Source organism: Hibiscus syriacus, unplaced genomic scaffold (assembly GCF_006381635.1).
Source record: "Hibiscus syriacus cultivar Baekdansim isolate YM2019G1 unplaced genomic scaffold, ASM638163v2 tig00110847_pilon, whole genome shotgun sequence".
Classification (NCBI taxonomy): domain Eukaryota; kingdom Viridiplantae; phylum Streptophyta; class Magnoliopsida; order Malvales; family Malvaceae; genus Hibiscus; species Hibiscus syriacus.
Genome location: NW_024062888.1, coordinates 1,228,465 through 1,255,915, shown reverse-complemented (window position 1 = coordinate 1,255,915; position 27,451 = coordinate 1,228,465). Strand labels below are relative to the sequence as shown.

The 27,451-nt window shown below is 35.4% G+C and overlaps 1 protein-coding gene across 1 annotated transcript; it reads right to left on the bottom strand.

The window, feature by feature from the left end:
• Positions 1-486: 486 nt before the first annotated feature.
• LOC120143446 (protein RICE SALT SENSITIVE 3-like) lies at positions 487-25,701 on the bottom strand. Its single transcript, XM_039157766.1, has 9 exons — positions 25,686-25,701; positions 15,038-15,043; positions 2,819-2,960; positions 2,637-2,687; positions 2,410-2,538; positions 2,176-2,281; positions 1,999-2,040; positions 1,828-1,884; positions 487-1,230 (listed from the first exon to the last, which is right to left on the bottom strand). The coding sequence occupies exons 3-9, from the start codon at positions 2,947-2,949 to the stop codon at positions 562-564; spliced, it is 1,185 nt and encodes a 394-aa protein (XP_039013697.1). The 5' UTR covers positions 2,950-2,960; positions 15,038-15,043; positions 25,686-25,701; the 3' UTR covers positions 487-561.
• Positions 25,702-27,451: the final 1,750 nt, after the last annotated feature.

The following is a 27,451-nucleotide window of genomic DNA, read 5'->3' as shown; positions in this document are numbered from 1 at the left end:
TGTTGAGGGTAGCCTACTATCTTACCTCCCCTTACCCCATACATATGGGAAAAAGGGATCTCTTTTGGCATATAAATACAAAATACTCAATTGAATGCATATTAAAAAATGTTAAATTGAAGTTATAAATTTGTAAGATTTTAATAAATTACAAAATAAAATATTATAAAAAATTATAAACTTATAATTTTAAAAATAAATTATAAATTTTCATATATTTATAATTTTTTAAATTACTACTTAAAAATATTGGTAAAACATCAAAAAAAAATTATGAGGGACTAATTAAGATATTTTCTAAAAAAATATTTAACGACCCAGGGTTCAGTTTGTAACAAAATTAAAAAACTTAATTCTCATTTTGTAAATTTAATGTTTAAAAAATCATTTTATAATAGTTTAATGACTATTTCTAAATTTCACCCAATAACTTTTTTTGAACAAAAACGTAGGAGGAAGTTATATCAAGGATAAACTACAACAAATGATTAGAAAGTCCAGTTTTAGTGGATTAAAGAGACATTTATATGGGAGAAAAACAAACCCTAATCCTTCTACATTTCATTCCAAGAACGTTTCCATGACATCCGTGTACATCCCGGGCTCGGAGTTCCTATACTCCCCGGGTTGGTGCTGATGATGCTCGACTGAAGTCGACGATGAAGACGTTGCCATCCTTGCGGGTATCGTAAAGTTCTTTAACTTATCCATCTTCCTCATATTCACCGGATGACTATCCAAGCTATCTGAATTTTGATTCGAGTCTTTTCCTTCGAGTATTTGTGGGTGATGGTTTGTTTCTGGTTTGTTCCCTAAGCTCTCAGAGTTGAATAAAAACTTGGCGTCTTCGGTTCGTCCGGTGAGAGCACTGAAGAAACTCAAGCCATTAGGCCATTTGATGTCGTTTTCATGCTCAACCATCATGTCTTCCATTCGGGTTTCGGACGAACGTGGCAGTAGGAACATGTGGGTTTCGTCTTTGGGTTGCTGAAATCCAAGTCTAGCCGGGTTCTGAAAATTAGGCGAAGCAAGCGTCGGATTAGTTGCTGTCGGAAGTGGCCGCTGGCTCCAATTGAAGAGCGGAGGAGGTGGCAGCGTTGGAACGGTGGACTGCTTAGACGAACCATTTCTGTTCAATGAAAACAACTGAGACAGATAGAAACCAGATTGGTATCCAAGAGATTCAAAGGTATGCCTCATTCTCAGCACAAAATGAAGGTCTTCGGGTATCTGTGGATTAAAAGACCAGACTTCAATCCCAAAAATCGACTAAACAACTAGCAATCATAAAATTTTTCACATAAAGAACCAAATTTATGTCCAAGAGATCCAAAGGTATCTAAGGATTCACACAAAATGAGATCGAAAGGCCCGAATTTAATCTCGAAAATCAACCACGAAGGAAAAAAAAACAGAACAACATTTTGAAGAGCTACTTCATGTTCAAGAAACTAGTAATCATACATGTTTCATGTTAGAAACCAGATTGGTATCCTAGAGATTCAAAGGGATCCGAGGATTCGCACAATGAGATCAAAACAATGGATTTTCATACCCAAAACCGACCGCAAAGAGCCTATTAAAGAAAACAAAAAACTGCATTTTGAAGAGCTACTTTATGATCAACTAAATAACCAGTGAACATAAACAATTCATACTAGAAACCAGATTGATATCCAAGAGATTCAAAGGTATATGAGGATTCAGACGATACAAAGTAAACGAACTTCAATTTGATAATCGACAACGAAAAGTTTAAAAAACACCCCGGAAACTATGTTTTCGAGGAGCTGCTTTATAACCAACTAAACATATAATAAGACTCACAATCTTGCAGGAACCTAACTGGAGAAGACCATGGCCAGCTTGAATCACAGCAATAGTCTGTTGAACAAGAAAGATAGAAAAACACACCAAGAAATCACCAAGGTCTTAATGATTAGTCAAAGTAAACCAACAACAGTGAACATATGAAATTTGGATAGTTTCTGTGCTGACCTGAATGCCTGAATCAAATTGATCAGTCCATTCAGGAGGAAGCTGCAATTACAGCCACAATACCGATTACTGATGTTACGAATGCGGATTCGCGAATAAAGTGTCGGAATAACATAGATTAATCTTCGAACTCGAAAATAGTGTAAACAAATTGAAATCAAAAAGAGAGAAAATTACAGCATCAAAGGAACTCTGCCAGTAATTGGAGATATTGGGTTCACATTCCGTTGGTTCTTTGAATACCCATTTATGACACTTATCTGATGCAACTTTTCCCATCAACCTATTCAATAATTCAAATTTCAACAAATCAAAGAACACAGATTTCCATTTGTTTTTCCACTAAGAGGATTGAAACATATGTGTGTGTGTGTTTATATTATATTAAAAAAACACCTACCCAATACCCACCCTTCTCCATAATTATATAATTGAATGGACATTTTGCTGAAAGCTTTCCGCACTGGATCTTCTCCATCAATCTCTTCCAAACAATCTGCAACTCTTCCTTTGCAAAATCCATCTTCCCACATCAGCATCCTTTAAAATCACAAATTTTGCAGTCAAAACACCCTCCTTTTCCTCGATTTTACCGGGAAACAAACAGACAATAACAACAACAAGGGGAAAAAACTTACAAGCTGCCGTTATCATCTCCAACCTTGCAACCATTACCGCCCCTCACTCTCCTTAGAAACAAACAAGAAGACAAAGAAAACCCGTTGAGTCAAACAGGTGAAAGAACTCGAAGAAGCGGGGGGAAAATGGGAACTTCACGTGATGATGAGCAAATAAATAGAAAGGAAAAGTAGAGAGATACGGGCGAGGACGGATGGTCCAGAAAACAGAGTAAGTCCAGTCCGAGTTGAGACAAACGGTTCGAAGTGCTTCGTGAAGGGCCATCATCCCAACAGCATCTTTGCTCCTATCTGCTGAACCTGAGCCCACCATCTTCCTTTATTCTTCTTTTTCAAAATCACCACCTGCTGCTCTTTTGCCACTCTCTCAGGGTTTCTACAAGGAAAAAAAGAAAGAAAGAAAGAAAAAAGCTGCCTTTGAAGACTGGGGAAACCACCACAAAGCAAAGCTTCTTGCTGTACTTGCTACTGTTCTGTCTGAAAGGGAAGAAGCATTTCTATACTTGCTTCGTTTTAAGTAGTTTCAAGTATGACTATGAAAGATATAAAATTGGTGGGGACTCTTTTTTTTTTTTTGGGGACATTTCTTGCAGACTTTTTTAACAAAATTACAATAATAATAATAATATAACTTTATTAATATATATATGTTTGTAGATGTTCGAGGCGAGATGAGGAGTGTGGGAAGAAGGGAATTCACAGTCAATTTGGATTGTTTAAATGGGGAGTGTATTGTAAGGCATTGTCTTTTTTTAATTCCTTATTTACAATTTGGTTAGTTCAATAATTAACTTTCTTAGGTAAAAATGTATTCTCTATAATAATAATGTTAAGAGTTTTAAAAAAGTTTGATGTAAAAAAGTTTGATGTAAAAAAGTTTGATGTAAATATCAACATGTTGAGTCAAGTGATAAGCAGTTTGATATCGTTTAAGTAAGTAATTAAGTTCGAGTCTTTGTGTAGGCAGAAAATCCCACTGGAAGATTCACCCACCAAAATCAGGTGTGCGACCCGGATCGGTCTAGATTAGTCTGGACGAAGCCTTAGAACAGGAGGATAAAAGAGAGATTAAAATATCATCCTAAAAATTCCAATAAAATGTAGATATGAATATATTTGATTGTATTGAAAATGAACAATGATAAGGAATCAAATTATTGAAAAATCACTGACAAACGTAAATCAGACTCCAGTAACGTAGTGAGAAAATTATCTCTTAACGCAAATCACATATTCAAATTTAATATGAGGGTCTAAAGAAGTAAAAATCATAAAGATAACAAATAAATATTATCTTGAACAATAGATATAACATCAAATTCAAGCTAAAATCAAACGACGATAGATGTCAAACCACCTATAGATAAATTTAATATGGGGTTTAAATGGTACCATATAGTTAAATTTGGGTATACTTTAATGTAATTTATAGTTGTCACGTATTTAGATAATTGTTTAATTTATAAATCATTTTAAATCAGATGTAATGAAAGGTTCAATTACACTTTTCAATTATTAGTAGTAAAAGTTGGTGTAATTTCAAACATAATTGCAAGCTTCAGTTTTATAACTAATATTATGTAAAAAAAATAAACTCATGTAATTATATAGTTATAGTTATTTTATTAATCTTAGATAAATATAAGATAATATTTATTTAAAAATTATTTTCAATCATTTGACATTGAACGTTCATATATATTTGACGTTCATAGTACTCGAAACCAAGACCTCAAGAAATAATAACAAATATTTTACAATCAATATCACTTGATCCGTGCATAATTATAATTTTGTATATTGGGATCACAGGTATTCCAAAAGTCAAAAATTATCTTCGATTGTATATTAATACGAGTCTAATCAAAATCAACAACTCAAAATCAACAAAACTTTTATCATTATATTCTAAAATGTCTTTGAAAGGGGTGGGGGTGCTCGCATCTAATTAGTACAAAAATCAAAATGGTTTTAAGCAGAGATTAATTAGTTAATATTAAAAAAAAAACTGCATACAAAGAGGACAGGCAGGTGAGTATTGAGTCAGAATGAGGGGTCACGTGCGCACGTGTCATCGGCAGTGAGTCGGTGCATCGTTTCTCATAAAGAAAAGTGAAAGCGCACGAATTGCGGGGCACTGCGTCCCCTACCTGCGACACTCTCCATCCCATCTGCACGCGCCCTTTTCATCCACGCTTCACTAACAAAGGTCTAATTCTGAGATTAGTCCCTCTCTTATTCTGGAGAATTGACTTACTCTTATTTTTTTTAGTTTTAATTCAGTACTATGTTACGTTTTTTATTTTACTTTTATACAATCAAAATCAATATTATTCGAAATCGTACTATGGTATAAATTTATATAACTAAGTACCTAATATTATTCTGAAATGATTTCGTGTTTTCATTTTAATAACAAAATTGAATGATGTTATTAATTTAGATACATACTAACAATGCTATAAAACAATCGTATTAAATTATACCAAACTAAAATAGATATGATCAAATTTCAAGTTTTCACAAAATAGGGAGATAGAAACTGTAACTAGAACATAATACCGCAAAATTGTAGTAGAGGGAATTGGCGCGTGTAGGTAGCGAGTGGATGGGTGAATATGGAAAGAGTTGCGGAAAAAACAAAAAAAAAATGCAGGCTCCGCAGTGACCGCCCCAGGCCTCACTCAAACCCATGGTTTTCATACCCGGATCGGTTAGCGAACCGGTCATGCTATCAGTTTACTGGTTTAACTGATTGAACCGATTCGATCGGTCAAAAAAACCAGACGACGTCATAATTATTTAAAAAATTAAATAAAAATACCAAAAATATTTAATAAAAAATAATTTTTTATATCACAAGTCATATTCAAATCAAGTCATAACATATATAAGTTAAAAACCATAAAATCAAGTGAAACAAAATGATTCAAATTAACTACAACATAATATTTAAGGTAAAACATATTAAATAATAAATATAATTATATAACTATAATCAAAAAATAAATTTGTGGTTAAAAAAATCATAACAAAATGATATTGTTTGGTTTAATTTTTTTTTTTAAAAACAATCTCGCATGGCTAAAAAACATAGAAGAGCATCCTAAAAGTCTAAAGAGTAAAAATATGAGAACAAAACAATCTCACGTTGCTAAGAAACATAGAAGCGCATCATAACTAACTTCTATAAATAATAGAGGTAATTTGACATTCAAAATCATGGAGCCTTTTGGTGAGCATTGAGTGAACTATTTTTTCACTTCAATCAAGCTCGAATTTTAGGCTTCAATCGAGCTTCTAATTATTTTTTGAGTTCAAGTCTTTTTGAGTTCAAGTTTCAATATTATATTTCGAGTTTAAGTTGAATTTAATAATTTTTAACTTGTGAGTTTGAGTTGAGTTGAGCTTACTTTTAAAGTTTTCAAGTTCGAGTCGAGCTCAGCAATACTCGAGTTCGACTTGGCTCGTTTAACAAACGACGTTATTTGGTTTATTTTTTTTAAAAAAAAACAAAAATCCCGGTTTTTCCTGATTTTTCTCTGTTTTTTCCTTTTTTTCGGTTTTCAGCCGGTCCGGTTCGAACGGTTCAACGGTTCTGACCGGTTCACTAATAACGGTTCAACCGATTTATATTGAACCGAACTAAACAACTATTCCCGGTTGAACCGACCGATCTGGTCCGATTTTCAAAACAGAACTCAAATCCCACGACCGTATCTTTTAATGGGTCCCACTTTAATATCACCTTAAATACATTTTACTAATTTATTATTTTTCTTAGCTTAACCTAGGTTTACCAACCCTAATCCACCCCTCTAATATTATTATTTTCTTAGGGCAAAAAAGCTTTTAGGATTAATCAATTTTTTTATTACTCTAAAGTAAATGTAAGGTTGTGTATGTTTAAATGTATAATTTTAACTATTTAATATTAAATATCTATATTTTGATATTTTTAATGTTCGAACTCGAGACCTCAAAATTAATCAAATGTTGGATCACCATGTCAATATATATATATATATATATATATATATATATATATATATATTTCACTGAATAGCTTAAAGTGGATTTATTTTATTAGAAAATTAGAAAAATTATTAATAAATATAAAATAATTATTAAAAATAAATTAAATAAAAAAATATAATAAAAATTAATCTGCAAATGAATTTACAAATATGTGTCACCAATAAAATATATGTGAGAAAGAATTAATCTACAAATTAACTTATTATTTTATTGAAAATAATATAATGTATGTCAATCTGGTGTCATGGATTAGTGGAGTACTAATTCTGCTGGGGAAAACTTAATAATTTTTTTATTAAAAAATTATTAAAAATTAATAATTTAAATATGAATCCCTCACAATTCTATCTATGCACAATTTTTATAATAATTTTATAAAATACGTTTTATAATATTAATGTATGTTTTAAAGATTAACATAAATAATTTAAAATATTACAATGAATATAAAATAAATATATTGATATTTTCTAATATTTTAATATATACTTTTTATTTCCTACACTTATCATTTTTCAATTGAAAAGCTTTTTTTAAAATAAAAAATCAGTAGACGGGAATATCAAAACATTTAATAATAAATAAAAAAGCAAATATGTTTTATTTTTAATATTTTTATAAATTAATTCTTGAAAGAAATTATTTTTTTATTAAGTTAAAGTGATTACAAAATAGTATCTGTTATAAATACTCTCAACCATTTGACAATAAACGCTCAATCATCCTGCTACAACTACTAGTGCTCGAACTCATGACCTCTAAAAATAACAACAATTCCTTTAACTATTGAAGTAAGTTGGTTCATGCTCTTGAAATAAGTTAATATCTTATAAAATGGTACATTTGAAATTTCTCAATATCGGTAGATTTTAGTATTAAAAATTCCAATCCAAAGATGTATATTTTTCTTAATTTATATAACTAATTACTATATGCTTTAAATATCAAAGGAACTCATAAAATATAAATTTTAAATAATAAAAATGTATCAATATATACTTTTTTTTAGGATGAGTCTGTTACGTTCAACGAGCATTGTTAACGATGAGCACTATTAATTTAATTTATAAAAATTTAAAATTCTAAATGGTTCAACGTATAATTATAAATTAGTTAAAAATTTAAAGATAAATTATTTAAAAATATATATTAAATTTACACTATTTTTTATAATTTTTTAACAATAAAAATTTATAATCTACCTTTAAAAATTATTAAAATAAGATTATAAAAAATAATTTAATTAATGTTTTATTTTAAATAATTTACCTTTAAATTTTTAACTAATAATTGTACGTTGAGTCTTTTAAAATTTTATTTTTTTATAAATTAAATGAATGGTGCTCAGCGACAATGGCGGATTCATAAATATTTTTCAGGGTGCACACACATATATTAACAACATAAAATTTTTAAATGGGATGGGTGCAAATAAAATTTCAGGGTGGGCACCGTTCGTAAAATAAGTATTTAATCTATAAAAAAAAACTCAGATTTCAAGGTAGATACCATCAGTAAAATAAGTAACTAATCAAAGAAAATTCAGATTTCAGGATGGACACCAAGTTGTGACTTTGCCACTGCTCAGCAATAGTCATCGTTAGTGATACTCAATGATGCTCGTTCAAATGTTGTAATATTTTTCTATTTTTTTATGGCAGAGAAAGAGAAAAAAAATAATGTTTACATAAGAAATATATAATGAATAAAATAAAGTCATGTTGACCAAATGTGATGTAATAAAAAGCAACAAGTCCAAATAAACCCTAAATATAGGTGAGGAAAAAAAATAAAACAATAGATTTTATAAATCTAATTGTCAACTTAATTTGGTGATTTGAAAACCATTTTATGTGCAATATACAATTCATAAAAAATACCAACAATGGTTGGTAAAAAGATATTTATTTTATGGAATGATCCAGTCCATGAAATGAATTAAGACAAAACTTACTATCAATCTCATCTAACTGGCTGCAAAAGATTCCCACCTTAGCCTGCAATCATTTGGCCTCATCAATTTGTATAAATTAATGATTTAAAAATGAAAAATAATATAAGAAAATGTTAAAAATTCAATCAAATAATTTGAACAAATGATAAATTTTGCATACGATTATATTCTTCATTGAACTATAATTAAACTAGATTGAAAATAATCAACTACATCATATACTTTAAATAAAAATGTCATTGAACTATAATTTTTTTAATACAAAGAGAGAGTTCTAAAATACCCTGCAAATGAAAATGGAGATCCATGACCTTGTTGTAACAGCGGACAAACCTCCTCGTTATAAATTTCAAGAATAACATTCTGAAAACCTAGCTAACTCCCATGCTATCCCAAGGCCTTTGATAATACCCCATAGCTTCACATCCATAATCGAACAAACACCGACATCTTCAGCAAAGCCATGCAACCAAGAACCTCTATAGTCACGTAGGACTCCACCACAAGCCGACAAACCCGAACTCGGCTTATGTGCACCGTCCGTATTCATTCACCCATCTGGCGAAGGGCACCACCGCTGATCATGAAGACAACTCCCTTACCCGTTCAGCTTTAACCAGAGACTCAGGTTGATCTCGCAACCATACAATCACAAAATACATGATCCAAGATTCTGTCCCCGCCCCACAAAGATTGCAACTCGCATCATGCGTAAAATGGCGTCGTACTCTTTCCTCATTCGTCATTATATTCAAGCCATAACAAGCTCCGAACTCGAGGTAACCCCCGAAAGCACTGAAGAATCTGCCAAACCCGATCCTCCTGTATACTCTTACCCTGGCGACGACTCTTATATGCACTAGAAACCGAGAATCTTCACTTCCTATCCCACACCTATCCTGGTCGATCTTCACCACCATTGGGAATAGGAGGTTTAACAACTTCAAGTTGTAGCAATTCTGAATTTGGAAGGTATTGATGAAGGTTTTCCCACTTCCAATCTCCATGTCGAGAGGCCATATCAGCCACCTTAGTGCTCTCAAAAACATCATGCTGACTATGCGACCTCAAACCCTCTAACGACCTAACACTCCCAAGACAATAATCTCTTCAAAAATCAACTGATTGTCCATTCCCTATATCCCCCTACAAACATCAGACCGAACCATCGATAAGCTGACCTATAACTGGGAGCAAACCGACCTATGGATCGACGTCGAAATTATATCAGGTAGCCTATATTTTGCTTTGAGCACACGACACCAAAAATGTTCCGGGGAATCTATCAACTTATAACCCAATTTCATGAGGAAAGAAAAATTATGGTCCTGAACCTGTTTAGTACCCAAATCGCCTTCTTTCACCGATTGACAAACCTCCTCCCATCGGACTAAATTAATCCCACGGTTTCTGTCTGAATGGCCCCAAAGAAATTGACGAGTTAATTGTTTAATATCATCACAAATTCTTTTTGAGAGATAACACGTTTGCATCGTATACGAGGGAAGTGCCGACAACACCGGTTTAACTATAATTATTCTACTTGCCAAAGATAACGATTTCGCCCTCCACCCTGATAATCTATCTCTGACCCGCTGAACCAAATAACCTTAGGTTCCAGAAGTGACACATTCGTGCAGTAAAGGTGATAGGAAAATAAACCGAGTACAAGTAATTTCCCTATAACTAGATTAGTGAGAATGCGAAATAAAAGCGGAAAAATAATACCCGAAAATTGATAACGGAGTTCAGCCAATTGTGCTTACGTCTCCGGGCTGCTGCAGATCTTTTACTAAGAGAGAAAATTTACAGGTGTTTACAAAACACTCACTACTCACAAGAAAGCTCTCTAGTATAGGAAGAAAGAAATGTTTTGGGATGATTTTGAAGCTAAATGGGTAAGGGTATTTATAGTATAAACTTAGGGACTAATCTTTGAAAATACCCTAAAGTGCAATGACTAAAGTGAATTTACCCATTCCTATTTTCAACAAACATCTACCAAAATTTTACCAAACTTTGAAAAACATTTTTCAAAGAAACATTTACCAAACTTTGAAAAAACATTTTCCAAAGTTGGTTGCCAAACTTTGAAACTTTTAACAATCTCCCACTTGAAGACTGATTTTAATATGTCTTCACACCTCGATCAATGCAGCAGCATGTCTGGTCTTGTTATTCTAGCATGCCAACTGAAGTTGAACACAACTTCAGTTTGTCCGTAGTCACCGTCTTTGTCAACATGTCTGCCGGATTTTGAGCTCCACTAATCTTTTCAAGTTTCAAAATCCCATCTTCCAGAAGAGACCGGATAAAATGATATCTCAATTGTATGTGCTTTGTCCTGGAATGAAAAGACGGATTCTTTGCTAGATGGATAGCACTTTGACTGTCGCAATTCAAGATATTGTTTTCTTGTTTCTTGCCTAACTCTTCCAAGAAACTTTGGAGCCAAACCATCTCATTGCTGGCTTCCGTAACAGCGACATATTCTGCTTCAGTTGTGGAGAGAGCAACTATCTTCTGTAGTTGAGAAACCCAACTCACTGCAGTTCCTCCTAGAGTATAGACATACCCTGTAGTGCTACTTCTGATGTCGACATTTCCGGCTAAGTCAGCATCTACATAGCCTGTCAGTATCATATCTCCACCTTTGAAACAAAGTGCTTTGTTTGTGGTACCCCGAAGATATCTGAGGATCCATTTGACTGCTTCCCAGTGTACCTTGCCCGGATTATTCATGTACATGCTAACAGCTCCCACTGCATGAGCAATATCTGGTCTGGTACAAACCATGGCATACATCAGACTTCCAATTGCTGAGGCATACGGCACCTTCACCATGTGTGCACGTTCTTCCTCCGTCTTTGGTGATTGGTCTTTGGAGAGTCTGAAATGAACACCTAAAGGTGTACTTACTGGTTTAGCATCTTGCATGTTGAACCTGGAGAGTACTTTGTTGATGTACTCAGCCTGTGATAACATCAAAGTCCCCGACTTTGTGTCTCTCTTGATCCTCATCCCAAGAATCTGCTTTGCAGTGCCCAGATCCTTCATAGCAAACTGCTTCGACAATTTTTGCTTCAAGTGTATAATCTCTTGCATGTCTGAGCCTGCAACGAGCATGTCATCAACGTACAATAATAAAATAATGAAGCTGTTGTCGAACCTCTTGATGTAGCAACAATGATCTGCTTGGCATCTGATAAAACCACTGCTACTCATGAAGCTATCGAACTTCTTGTACCACTGTCTAGGAGCTTGTTTTAAACCATACAAGCTCTTCTTCAACCTGCATACCAGGTTTTTCTTGTCTGCCTCTATGAAGCCTTCTGGCTGCCTCATATAGATTTCTTCCTCCAAATCACCATGAAGGAAAGCTGTCTTTACATCTAACTGCTCAAGATGTAAATTCTCTGCAGCTACAATTTTCAACACCAGTCTGATTGTAGACAATTTTACGACTGGAGAGAAAATTTCATTGTAGTCAATACCTTCTTTTTGCTGAAAGCCTTTGACAACCAATCTTGCTTTGTAGCGTTTGCTCCCATCGTGCTCTTCTTTGATCCTGTAAATCCACTTGTTGTGGAGCGCTTTCTTGCCTGGTGGTAATTCAGCTAATTCCCATGTCTGATTTGACATAAGCGAGTCCATCTCATCTTTCATGGAAGACTCCCACTTGACTGAATCCTCCACTTGCATTGCTTCATCATAGCACTCTGGTTCACCATTGTCAGTCAGCAACAAGTAGTGTAAAGAAGGAGAATACCGTTGGGTTGGTTTAGGAATTCTGGAGGAGCGTCTCAGTTCTGGTGTGCCTGGTTCTTCTTGAACTGCTTCAGGATTGATCTGAACATCATTTCCAGAAATCTCCTCGAACTCAGCAAATTCCTTTGTTTCAGCTTCGGTATTACTTGATTATGCGGTTGATCTATCTTTGTACATCAAATTTTCATTGAAAATGACGTCTCTACTTCTGATGATCTTCCGATTTTCATAGTCCCAAAACCGGTAACCGAACTCATCACCGCCATAACCAACAAAGGCACATTTGTTGGACTTAGCATCAAGCTTACTTCTTTCAGCAGAGTCTATGTGTACATAAGAAATACAACCAAACACTCTTAAGTGTGAAAGGTTTATTTCTTTCTTGCTCCAAACTTCCTCTGGTATTCTGCCATCCAAAGGAACTGAGGGCCCACGGTTGATCAAGTAAGCTGCAGTGTTGATTGCTTCAGCCCATAGAAATTTGGGCAAGCCGGCATGTATCCTCATACTTCTGGCACGTTCATTCAGAGTTCTGTTCATGCGCTCTGCTACACCATTATGTTGCGGTGTCTTGGGAACTGTTGTCTCCATCTTGATCCCATTGTTTGCACAGAAATCTCTGAATCTACTGTCTCTGTACTCTCCTCCATTGTCAGACCTCAACCGCTTGACTTTCAAACCAGTCTCATTTTCCACCATGGCCTTCCATTTTCTGAAGATATCGAAGACTTCTGATTTCTTCTTCAGAAAATAAACCCACACCTTCCTTGTTGAATCATCGATGAAGGTGACATAATATAGTGAGCCTGCAAGAGATGGAACTGGGGATGGTCCCCATACATCAGTATGAACCAATTCTAACCTTTCTGCCTTGGGTGTCTTGCCAATCTTTGCAAAACTGACTTTCTTTTGTTTGCCAAAGATGCAATCCTCGCATAGTCCGACATCTACATTTTTTAGATCCGGCAGCTTCCCTTTTGACAAAAGTGTCTTCATCCCTTTCTCGCTCATATGGCCAAGCCTTTGGTGCCATAGGTTTGATTTTCCATCAGCATCTGCTACTGCAATGATATTCTCTAAATTTGAGGTTACATAGAGAGTACCAGTCTTCTTACCACGAGCAATGACGAGTGCTATTTTGGTAATCTTCCATTCACAGCCTGAAAAGGTTGTGCTATATCCTTCTCCATCAAGCTGTCCAACAGAAATCAGATTTCTTTTGAGGCCAGGAATATGTCTCACTCCTGTCAGCTTCCAGGTGGTCTGGTTTGGCAACTTTAGTCGGATGTCTCCTTTTCCGACGATCTTTAAGGTTTCATCATCAGCAAGATGAACCTTCCCAAAATCACCACTGACATAGTTCTCCATGATTTCTTGGCATGGGGTGGAGTGGAAAGATGCCCCTGAATCCAAGATCCATGATTCAATCAGACTGTTGACGCTTAGAATCATGGCATCACCTGTCTCCTCTGTCACGTTGGCAGATTCCTGTGCACCGGTATCTTTCTTCAGTGCTCGGCAATCTCTTTTAAAGTGACCTTTCTTGCCACAATTATAACAGGTAAAATCTTTCTTTCCCGTTCTAGATTTTTCCCGTCTGGATTTTGATCTGCCACGATTTGAATATCTTTCTGAAGTTCTTCCTCTAGACTCCGTGTGCAAGGCTGAGGAGGTTGATGCTTCACCCGATTCTCTCCGTCGAATTTCTTCACTCAGTACCAGATCCCGAACATCGTCGAATTTTAATTTGCTGTTTCCCGACGAACTGCTGACTGCTGTAACAGTAGCATTCCAACTGTCTGGTAGAGATGATAAGAGAATTAAAGCTCGAACTTCATCATCGAACTCAATTTCCACTGAACTCAACTGGGTTGTGATTGTGTTGAGTTCATTTAGGTGTTGTGCCACCGATGCCCCTTCCGTCATCCGCAAATTGAATAATCGCCTCATCAAATGAACTTTGTTTGAGGCCGATGGTTTCTCATACATACTGGAGAGAGCCGCCATAAGACCCGCCGTGGTCTTTTCCTTTGCTATGTTGAAAGCAACATTTCGGGACAACGTCAGTCGGATGACTCCGAGGGCTTGTCGGTCGAGAAGAGCGCAGTCTTCATTCTTCATGCCCTCTGGTTGCTTTCCTGAGAGAGGTTGATAAAGATTTTTCTGGTACAGAAAATCTTCAATCTGCATCTTCCAAAAGCCAAAGTCCGCACCATCGAACTTTTCAATTTTCACCTTCCCTTCGTCTGCAGCCATCGCTTCCACTCGAATCTGGCTTCTTTTTGATCGTTTCTGACAATTCTTGCGAACCACCGTGTATTAGAACACCACCGTCGACAAACTCGTATCGCCGACCGAAATTTCACTATTCACGAAATTCACTATTCACATGAATAGTAATGAATAGTAACCTCACAGAAAAATTGACAAAATTCACAACCAAAAGCTCTGATTACCAGTTGATAGGAAAATAAACCGAGTACAAGTAATTTCCCTATAACCAGATTAGTGAGAATGTGAAATAAAAGCGGAAAAATAATACCCGAAAATTGATAACGGAGTTCAGCCAATTGTGTTTACGTCTCCGGGCTGCTGTAGATCTTTTACTAAGAGAGAAAATTTACAGGTGTTTACAAAACACTCACTACTCACAAGAAAGCTCTCTAGTATAGGAAGAAAGAAATGTTTTGGGATGATTTTGAAGCTAAATGGGTAAGGGTATTTATAGTAGAAACTTAGGGACTAATCTTTGAAAATACCCTAAAGTGCAATGACTAAAGTGAATTTACCCATTCATATTTTCAACAAACATCTACCAAAATTTTACCAAACTTTGAAAAACATTTTTCAAAGAAACATTTACCAAACTTTGAAAAAACATTTTCCAAAGTTGGTTGCCAAACTTTGAAACTTTTAACAAAAGGAACCCCAAGATATTTCCCCAAATCATCAATAAGAGATAATTAGAACTCAATACTGATAAAAGTCCTCATGTTGTCCTCAACATTCTTTGAAAATAAGATACTCGTTTTGCCAGATTAACCTTTTGGCCAGAACTCAAACAAAACTCTTGCAGAATCCGTTGAATGACCTCCAATTGAGAAATTGAAGCTTCCACGAAAAGTACCAGATCATCAGCCAAAAAAAGTGGGAAATCGACAGACCACTCTGATTAAGCCGTATGGGTTTTCAACTGCCGTCGGCTACTGCCTGTTGAATTGCGTGAGCCAACCTCTCCATACAGAGGACAAACAGGTAAGGAGATAACAGATCTCCTTGTCTAACTCCTCTAGTCGGCTTGAAACTATCAGTTTTATGGCCATTCAGAGAACCTGAGTGGAAACCATAGTCACACAGCCCATAATCAGTCTCCGTAAGCCATCCAGACAACCAATGTAACATCCCAAACATCGGGTTAGTGACCAAATTGTGAGATTTTAGGATTCAGTGACTAAATTAGATAAATGAAAAAGTTCAAGGACTTAATTCAAATATTTTATGTAGGATGAATATCAAAGGAAGGAAAACTGGAAGGGCAAAAAGGTATTTTAACAAGGAAATGAATTAAAAATTTAGCCATGGGATGTGGAAAGAGAGGGTTAGGGGATTAATCTCTAGAAATTACTCTATTCTTCATTCTCCTCTCTGTCTTCTTCTCCGTGAGCTATTGAAGAAGGTAAGAATTCCTTTAGTTGAATAATTATGGTAAATTAGATATGCTTTAGATTCTTTAAAGGTTAGGAAAACTAAATGAAGGCTTAAAGTAGTTTAAAATCCAAAGGATAGCAAGTTATGGGGGATTGAAGGTATGAAGTTTTTAAGTGAAAATTTGAATAAGAACACTTAAATGAATTTAGAAGTTGGATTTGACTTGTCATGGGTGTGAATAAGAAGTAATAAGTGTTAAAACTGAGTTTGGATTATGTTGAAAAATTGGTAAGATTCTTAGTTTCAAGAATTTGAATGAGATATTAAAGGTGTTAAGGTGTAAGAATGATAAAAGATAGTCAAAATGACTGTAGTTGAGATTGGTGGTAGGAAAGGTACTTTAAATATGGAAATTAAGTGAAGTGTTGATGATTTTTGGGTGAAAGAAGCTTGTTCTGGGTAGGGGGTATCGATACCAGATGAGTTGGTATCGATACTACACATCTATTATAGGTTATAATGTTGTGTAGGTATCGGTACTGCATGAACAATACTGATACAGTAAGACCATTTTAGAAAAAATCTTTATGAGGTATCGATACCGAAAGGGTAGTATCGATACCATAGGTATCGATACCAGAAGGCGTGTATCAGTACCTAGAAACATCGAATCGAATTTGGGTACCGATACTCAGGTACAGTATCAATACCATTATAAGGGAAATATTGGTACTGTTACTTGGATACCGATACTACTTAATAAGGAAAATATGAATTATGTCCATTAAATGGTTTAAGTTATTAAGATTGAGTTATATGTTTAGGATTCTGATGATTGTTTTGGAAATCATATTTATGTAGATACCGAGCATAAATGAGTTTCGGAACAATTGACGAGTATGATCGATTGAGGGAAAGACAAAGAAATATAGGTGAGTGCAATGATTATGTTATGATATGGAAATTAGACTTGTGATAAGTCTAGTTCCAACACAGGTAATACATGATTGCATTACATGATACGATACATTACATGAACTCCTATGATATGCATTATATGACAATGATCTATGTGAATACGTATGAGAAGTTTACATAAGCAATGTGATAAAAGGTAAGAAATTATATGTCTATGAGATATAAACTTTGTGAATTTTGAAAAGCCCATGTTATGTAGACGAGAGCTATAGGTATAATTGGCATGCCAAGAGTTAAGGGTCTACGTGGTCCTTCGGGACATATATGTAATCCTTTGGAACATATATGCGGTCCTTTGAGACACATATTTGGTCATTTGGAATATGTATATGGTTCTTATGGACATTTATATGTGGTCCTTATGGACATTTTATATGGTACTTCGGTGCATTTCTACGCTGCACTTAGGTGCAATCATACGTGGCACTTCGGTGCATTTATACGAGCTGTGGTGATAGCATTTGTGCACAACCTCAATGCACTCACATACCTTAGGTTCTCAGTATAGTATCATGGACTAATGAAAGAATTAATATGAAATCATATTTGTTACCTTAATTAGCTTATGTGTGAAATGCATTATTATGTAAGTTGCATTGCATGAATATATGAATGTATTGTACTTCATTTCATTATAGTATTATTACATATTATGCCTCACTAAGTCGATGACTTAGCGTGTGAGTGTTTCACAAGTAAGATTCAAGAAGTTAGACGAGCAAGGATAGGCAGTTGGGATAGCATCATTCTTGCGGATATCAAATCAGAAGCAACTTAAACAGTAGGTCATTTTGCTATGAAAGTAATGTTGACATGTAATCAAAAGTTTAAGTTGTATATTCTCTGATTATTTTTGTAAGTTTTTGTATTAAACTGATGTAAATTATGAGATTTTATAATATAAGTTTTAAATTCTCTATTATTTTGTACAAATATATGGTTTTAAAAAGGTAATGTGACATCTCGGATTTGTATCCGGTTGGTACGGGTTGGGGTGTTACAACCGATGTCCATCAAGGTATCCTCGATAAAGCTCCATTACAATTTGTCGCAAGCTTTCTCTAGGTCTATTTTAATTGCCATTCACCCCACTTTTCCAAATTTATTTTGCATCGAATGGATCACCTCTTGGCCACGATTGCATTATCCGTGATATTCCTCCCCGACACAAAGCTAGTTTGATTCACTGACACCCAATCATGCATAAAAACTTTGAGACGGTTCATAATCACTTTAGTTATAATCTTGCAAAGGATGATGCATGAACTAATAGGACGAAATTGTGCAAAACTCTCCAGACTCTGTGTTTTTGGGATAAGAGTAAGCAAGGTACGATTAAGCTCCTCATTAATTGCCTATTAGTGAAAGAACCACACACTAACTGACAAACACCACCACCAACCACATTTCAATTCTTATGAAAGAAAAACACGTGGAACCCATCCACCCTTGGAGCCTTATCTGGGTCCATAGTGAATAGTGCTTGCTTAATTTCATTAAAAAATACTAGAGCCGAAAGGATATCATGCACGTCCCCTTGAGGTATAGTAAACCAACCCCGAAAGAAATATCTCACTCCCTCGAACTTTCACTTGTAAACAACGCAACATAAAATCGAACTGCTCCCCCCTTAAGTTCCTCTTGGTCCATATGCCATAGCCCATCCTCCAATTTAAGCCTCCCAATCGTGTTCTGTCTTCGACATAATTTACTGGTAGCATGAAAAAACCTTGTATTTCTATCACCATTCACAAACCAGTTACATCGAGACTTCTAAAACCACAAACTCTCCTATTGGCCGAGTACAATCTCCAATTCATTCCTCAACCAAACTTCGAGCTCCGACAAAAAATCAGAATTTTTATTCATCACAGCCCTCTCAATTCCTCTTAATCGAGTCAAAAGCACACGCTTCCGTTTACCAATCGACCCAAACACCGTTTTATTCCAATATGCTTTGTAAAGAACGAAGATTAAATTCAACATCACCATTCTCTACCTAGCCAGTTTCTAGTACCCGATCAAAACCCTGATGATCCTGCCATGAAAAAATAAAATGAAATTGGAGCTCAAGATTTTGATTCCTCACTCTCTAAGTTCTCAGAAAAAGAGGACAATGACCGGACCCAAGACAATCAAGGTGAAACACCCCTGAATCTGAAAAGAAGCTCAAACATCTATCCAGTCTCTGATACAATGAGCCACGTGCCCAAGTGAACTTCGATCACTGGAAGGGAACCTCGTCGATTGCATTATAAAATTTGCAAAACCCCGGCTAGTACCATTTCGAGTGACCATACGTCCTCGACGTTCATTACGCCTTAAAATAACATTAAAATCATCGCCAAGAATCCACTTCTTATCCGACCCCGGATTTAATCTCTCTAACAGACCCCAAACTTCATTCCTAACAAAAATATGCAAACTAGCATAAACAGCAGTAACAAAAAAGGCTCAGTCCATACCTCCCCTTTGGATACACTAATGAAGAAACTGATTTGAAATGCTCAGAATAGAGACACATAAATCATCTGACCAAAAAGGCCAAATTCCCCCACTAAAACCTTGAGCTTCAACCTGGAATGAGTTAGAATACCCCAACCGTCGGATCACTTCATCAGCTCTACATATTCTCACTCTTGTTTCCAAAAGAACAACAAACCAAGATGGAACTCCTTAACTAACCGTTTAAAATAACATGGACAGGACGAGCTCCCAACGCCCTGACAATTCCAAAACAAGCAATCAAACATTAAAAACATTTAAAGCTTGTGGACCTCCTTCGGTCACATCTTCGCTTGGTACACTGGTACCCCTCTGATTTTTTTTATGGTCCGACAACATAACCACCACTCTCTTCAATAACTGATCCCACATCCCGCTTATCGCCTGGATTACCTAGCACCCTGGCCAGTTTGTTCGAAGCTGATTGAACCCAATCCGCCAGCAGAGGACGGCCAGAAGATTTGTGATTCGTTAACTTCTTCACCCTGAACCCCTTCGAAACCTCATCTCGACCCCCTTTACAATACCTCACCAGACTCGTTTCAGCTTGTTTCCGCAACCCAGCTTTATTACTCCGTCCTAATTCCACTAAGGAAATTGCTACATGATTACATGGAGGCAAAGATGGTATATGATGATTAACCTGAACTGCTTGATTCACCTTCGACGTAATAATCATAGGCGAGTTGCTACCTTGATCATTCAATCTCACATTAACCACACTCCTTGTGATATCACGCAATGCAACCCTTGGTTGATAATTTCCGGGTTCTTTAATCCTCAAAACCCTTTTTCCTTGAATCAACTGTCGAGATGGTATTCGCCCAACGAAAACAAATGTCGTTTTTTAAATCTCGTCTTGAAAAAGTAAGTATTTTTCTTCTAGCATAAGATAAAACACAATTTTGAGGAGTCACCACCAATAATTTATCGAGGTATGATTGGTCACAAAAAATGATATGTTATTTTAATAAAAATTATAAAAATATTATTAAAATAACACAAAAAGGGTCTGATTACCAGAAAATGAGTTCGAGAGTCGATTATGTGTGGGGAAAGATTAGCACCCACAACGCCCAAAATTGGTACCTTCATTTATTAATTAATGTCTTTGCAGTAAAAATTTATAAATCTAAGTTTAATTTAATTTATGATCCCTTTAACAAATATCAAGGGTATTATTTTACACCAATAAATCATTTAAAATAAATTCTTAATAAGTTAAGGAAATATTTTATAATTTATTGTATAAAATAAAATAACCCAAACACACATAATAAATTTAATGATTAAATCAATAAAATATCAAAATTATAGGTTACTATTAATAAATACTTAATATGCAAAGTACTATTTTAAAACTAAAGGATTAAAATTGTAAAATATCAAAATTAAAAATCCTAATTCTAAATATCATGAAATCTAGGTATTATTAGTGTAAATAAACCCTAAATGGCTATTTGAGATTCAAATATAAATAATTAAAATATCAAGGACTAAATATGCTATTTACCCTATATATATGTAAATATACAGACAATGACTAAAATAAAATAAAGTAACATGCAAAACAAAATTAAAATACACAAAAAACTGATTTAGTGACTAAAATGCTAGGCTTACAAATTACAGGAACCACAAACATGATTTACGCATTTATAAAATTACGCAGAAGCCCCTCCCCAAAACGATATAGTTTTAGGTATAAATAGGCCTTAAATGACCATTTTTCCTCATTTTTCTCTTTTGCTTCTCTCTCTAGGGAGAGAGAAGCTCTCAATTCTCTCTAAACTCCCTCACCGGAGGGAGAGCAGGTCATCGCTGGGTACTATTCTGGCCGTCAGTCACTATTCACGATGGTAGAAAAATATAAAAATGCCCCAAATCGTAAATCGAAACACCCTAAACCCAAAACCACCCTCATTTTTCCTAAAAAAACTTCAAATGACCTAGATCTAAGATTTTACCTTCAGTAAAAATGATTTCCGGCGACGTTTGAACTTTGACAAAGGTATGTTTCTTCCCCCTTTTGTTTTCTTGCTTTCGAATGGCTACTGTTGTTTTCTTTTCGTGTTTCTGTTGCTTCCTCCCCTCTTCTTTCTCCGTCTTGTTCTCTGTTCGTTGTTTTTCCTCTTTGTTGCTTTCCTTTCTTGTTCTTTCTTGCAGGTTTTCAAGGCTTTTTATAGGTCTCCAGTGGTGGTGCTTGTTCGGTGAGTCACCGGATATACGATGGTGACTCAGAGGGATGGCAAAAAAAATTGAACCCGTCGGGGAAAACCGAAAACCGAATTAAATGAGTCAGGTTCGGGGATGATAAATGTGGACAGGGACAGGGACAGGGATGGGAAAAAATTGAATTTTTTAAACGGGGACGGGTTTGGTAATCCCCGCCCCGATTACCGGCCTGATACCCGGCCCGATAAATATTAAAAGTAATTATTATATATATATATATATATATATATTAATAAATTTAATTTAAATTAATATATATATATAAAGCAGATTAGAATTTAGGAGAACATATCTCCGGCCTGATTACCCGAATTGCTTTATTTTTATATTTTGGATGCATTTGGTGGTGTTTGGCGTTTCAAGTAAGTTTAGATACGATAATGACATTATTTTTTAAATAAATCGTGTCATCGTGTGAAATTTAAATGGTAACGGGGATCCCGCGGTGAAAAATAACCATATAAGGTAAACGGGGATACCCGTTTCCCCACGGTTTTTTAAGCGAGGACGGGTATGAGGTTTTTAAACGGGGACGGGGACGAGGGGATCAATTCTCAGCCTAAAACTGCCCCGTTGCCATCCTTAGTGACTCACCATAGAGCAAAGAGGTGTGCGGCTAGTTTTGCTTCTTCTGGAGTCTACGGTGCGACGTTGCAGTCACTGTTTGGAACACCTGGAGGCGGCGGCCGGAATAGATCTAGGGTTGGTGAACCCTAGAGTTTCTGCTAGATTGGATCTGGACCGTTGGATCTGGAGAGATCCAACGGTTGAGGATGTTGGCGGCTGGAACTGTGTAAAAACCCTAATCGGGTTTGGTTCATCTGAGCTTGAACTTGTAAAATGGGTCTGGGCCTGGATCTGCTTATTTGTTGGGCCTCCAGTTTGTAAATAAATTCGGCATTCAGGTTGTATTAATTGTAATATAATAATATTAATATAATAATAATATATAATAATAAAAATACGGGACGAAAATGACTGTCGACGGCTGCCCCTCTTTGCTCATTTTTATATTAACAAGAATAGAGCAAAGATAAAAAGACAAGCAATTTTTGTCCAGTAGACTTCATACTTTGATGGGAAATTCGTTCCACTACTCTTCCGTAGAGATCAAACTTTGATCTGTTCTTGCTTCACTACTCTTTTTGTGAAGGCTATGATGGCTTTGCTTCAGTACTCTTCCGTGAAGGCTAAGATGGCTTTGCTTCACTACTCTTCCGTGAAGGCTAAGATGGATTTGCTTTACTACTCTTCCGTGGAGGCTAAGATGACTTTACTTCACTACTCTTCCATGAAGATCGAAATTTGATATGTTCTTGCTTCACTACTCTTCCGTGAAGGCTAAGATGACTTTGCTTCACTACTTTTCCGTGGAGGCTAAGATGGATTTGCTTCACTACTCTTCCGTGAACACTAAGATTTATTTGCTTCATTACTCTTCTGTGGAGGCTAAGATGACTTTGCTTCACTACTCTTCTATGGACTAAGATGACTTTGCTTCACTAATCTTCCGTAGAGGCTAAGATGGATTTACTTCATTACTCTTCCGTGAATGCTAAGATGGATTTACTTCACTACTCTTCTATGGAGGCTAAGATGACTTTGCTTCACTACTCTTCCGTGGAGGCTAAGATGACTTTGCTTCACTACTCTTTCGTGGAGGCTAAGATGACTTTGCTTTACCACTCTTCCGTGAAGGCTAAAATGGCTTTACTTCACTACTCTTCCGTGGAGGCTAAGATGGCTTTGCTTCACTACTCTTTCATGGAGGCTAAGATGGCTTTGCTTCATTACTCTTCCGTGAAGGATAAGATGGATTTGTTTCACTACTCTTCAATGGAGGCTAATATGACTTTTCTTCACTACTTTTCCGTGGAGGCTAAGATGACTTTGCTTCACTACTTTTCCGTGAAGGCTAAGATGACTTTGCTTCACTACTCTTCCGTGAAGGCTACGATGACTTTGTTTCACTACTCTTCCATGGAGGCTAAATTTGAAATAAGAAGAATTTGTTCCACTACTCTTCCGTAGAGACCAAATCTGAAATAAGAAGAATTTGTTCCACTACTATTCTGTGAAGATCAGACTCTAGGTCGATTTGATTCGTTGCTTTTCCAGGATGCCAGGAACACCAAATCTGACCTAATTTACTTTATTACTTCATGAATATCAAATTAAAAAGACTGATTTCTCTTTACGAGAAAATCAAGGATTGGCTCCTCTAGGGAATCAGAAATAATATATGTTAACTTCTCTTCACGAGGAAGTCAAAAATTGACTCTACTGGGAAGTCAGAAATAATAAAGGTTGTTTTCTCTTCACGAGGAAGTCAAAGATTGACTCTAGGAAACAATATTAAGTTTCCTAAAAAAACATGTTCCCATAAAATCACGACTGGAATTCTAGGGAAAATATCATAATAAAGACAAAAATTTATCCACACATAAAAATGTATCATGTATGTATGAAATGATGTATGAAATGATGTATGATGAAATGATATGTATTATGTATAAATGTATGTTTTCTTGATCTGTGAAAGAATGACTTCAAAGGTGATCTTCATCAACGTGCATTCTTGAAATGATAAGGTTGGCTTTCTTTACCTGAACTTGTATAGAAATCCAATAAAGCTTTCATCTTTGAAAGGAGAACCTATCATCTTTGCAAAAGCATTGTTTGTTCTGATTTGACTCTTGAAACACATCACAATGAGGATTTATCCTAATTCCTTTCATGTCTCCACATCTAATTGGATCTCGAATAAGGCTATTTGTACTATATCATGTTGAGACATTTAAGGAACAACCCATCGTTCAATCTTAGTTGGCTCCACTAGTTTTTTGAAAATTTTAATGCCCTTTTTCCATGGAAAGCAATCTTCATCATTTCTCTTTTTTACCCCTTGGAGTTGTAGCAGACAACCTTCATCTTGGGTCAACAAATGGGAATACCATATGATTGCAACATTGGTTCAGCACTATAGTTACTGGTTCGTAGAACATTTGACAACATATTCATTTTTTCCTGTGGCTTGTGCCTAATTTTCTCAACCAGAGAACTTTTTAAAGGATGATATGGGCTTTCAGCATGCCACAGCGTTTGCTTCTTGTTGATATGAGCCTTTTAAAATGCCCCTCATGAATCATTTCTAACTGATTAGAATGGGCCTTCAAAATGCCCCACATTGCATTTCTGGTTGGAATGGGCCTTCAAAATGCCCCAACATTCCAAGTTGTAAGGCTCATTATCAATGTCAATTGGATTTGAATCTCATAATCCCCACGAGGTCCAACTTTGATAATGTCCCATTGTGGGCACTCCTGGCTCTATTCGTGCCCAAATCTCTTAATCTTGAATGCTCTCATTTTGTTGTTTCTAAATAGCAATGTTATCAAATAACTTGAGAGATTCTCTTCATGTTGTCACAAACTTAAGAAGTGATCAATCATTCTGACAGAAATGTTTAAGATATGTGTCTCTTTCTGATGAGGCGATCATCTTCTTCTTGACGGGTTGTCACAAATGGAATGTTATAAGTCTAATTCTTCAGACTTTTTGGTCTCTTGGGCCACTTGATTTTAAGAATGTGAAATGCTTCATCATTCTTGCCTTGCGTATTCTTTTTCTCCAATAGAGATTAAATAGGCATCAACTTGATTCAAGATCCTTTCTCATTTGAGACTGTATTGTTTGAAAATGTTTTTCCTCTTTTCTTTATAAATGATAGAATTTTGTAAAATATTGCCCCTTACATATTCACAATATAATCAAATCATAAGCATGAGTTCAAAGAATATCAAAAGAATCAAAAACTCTTTAATGTTTTAGAGTTATAGTTCTTTGACAGGTATCAAAATTTAGGGATTAGTTTCAGGTTTGATTTCCTATTTTCTATGGTTACATCTTATTGAAGATGTCACTCCTCTCTCGCTCTTTGTGAACATTGCCACATGCCTCACTTTCTTGACTTGGTATTTTAACCGGATACGGACAAAATGACGCAACTAGAACATCCAGTTACTAGACTTTTCTAAAATACCTCTATTTCAGTTCTCTGAAATCTTCGATTCAACCAAAGCAGTGCGAAAATATCGGTCTAAAAATGAAATTTTTGTGTGCACGTGTGAGGTTAACTATAACAGGTGTTTCTTCCCTTACAACAACTTCTTATATAGTAACCTATTATCTTTTTGGATAGCTGAATTCAACTTTATTGAAATTAGCCTTCATTGGGCTAGTTAAAACTTATCCATAAAGCCAGGGCTATTAACCAATTGCTCTAGAGAGACAACTTTATATATAATAATATAATAGGCTAGCTAAATATTATCCATAAAGCTGGGCCGATTAACCAATTGTTCTAGAGGGACAACTCAAGCTTTATTGAACATAATAATATAACATGGGTATACAACTCCAACTTCTTAAGCTTGTTAAGAAGAACCTGTTATAGCCTAGGTGTTTTGGTGGAAGTCAGAAAATCTCATCGTTAGAGTTCAATTTCCAAGAAAATGACTTTACCTATTTGTGAAGATTTCATCATCGAACATCATTAATAAAAGAGTAATCTAGTTGGTTTCGCAATGTTACACAAAAGATGCCCCATGTTGTACGCTCCTATATATAAATACCAAGCCTTTTGTCTAATTCCTTACAATAGGATAAATTTCTCTCATATTTGTAAGAGGGTACAATGTTTGGGTGTATTTCATCTGAGGTAAGGTCAATGTCCTTGTTTTACCAGTTTTCAATCTTGATACTCTGTCAAAGATGTATACCTCTACTCATAAAGAGTTTTTAATCCATTTGATATTCGAATAACTACAATATTGCAAAATTGATTCAATTCTCATAACCTTAAAAGCAACCCAAATTTATTATATAACCTTACAATAAGGCTTAAAAAATACAGAAAAACATATTCAAACAAGATGCTGAAAATGAAAAGTACAACTGTGGTATATAACAACCTCTACTTATTTATCTAACATGCCTCATTACTCCTAGAATATAGGGTGTATAATTGGACCAGAGTCTTTGTCCTCATTTGCCCCTCAGTTTCTTTCTTACAGTCATCTAATATTCCAAATTGAAACAATCTTTCTTAGTGATGAAAAAATTGGATTAACCGATCCCTGTGTCATTTGGCAATGGGTTTTGGCTATTCATTGACAGGGTTTTGCATAGATGATCCAGTGTCCTGAGGTTGAGATATCGTGATGTTATTGGATTCGTATTTCCTAACTTCATTGACTTTACTTTCCTTTTTTTCATTGGTGGTTTCTTGCTAGATTCATCACTATCAAGTTTCCTACTCTTAACTGTCATTTTAATCATCTCACCAGCTGTGACTATTTCAGCTAAACTCTTAAAGGAATTCCCTATGAGGTGAGTAAAGAAAGGATTTTTTAAAGTGTTTACAAAAAGAACATTTGTCTCATCTTCTTCCATGGGCGGATGTACTTGTACAGATATGTCCCTCCATCTCTGGGCATATAGTCTGAAATTCTCGTTGGATTTCTTTTCCATATTCTGCAGCACCAGTTGATTGGGCCTTATATCTTTTACATGCTTATATTGTTCAAGAAAATATTTTTCCAAATCTTTCCAAGATTTAATATGATCCTTACTCAATTGGTTATACCATATCATGGTCGAACTTGTTAAGATTTCTTGGAAGCAATGA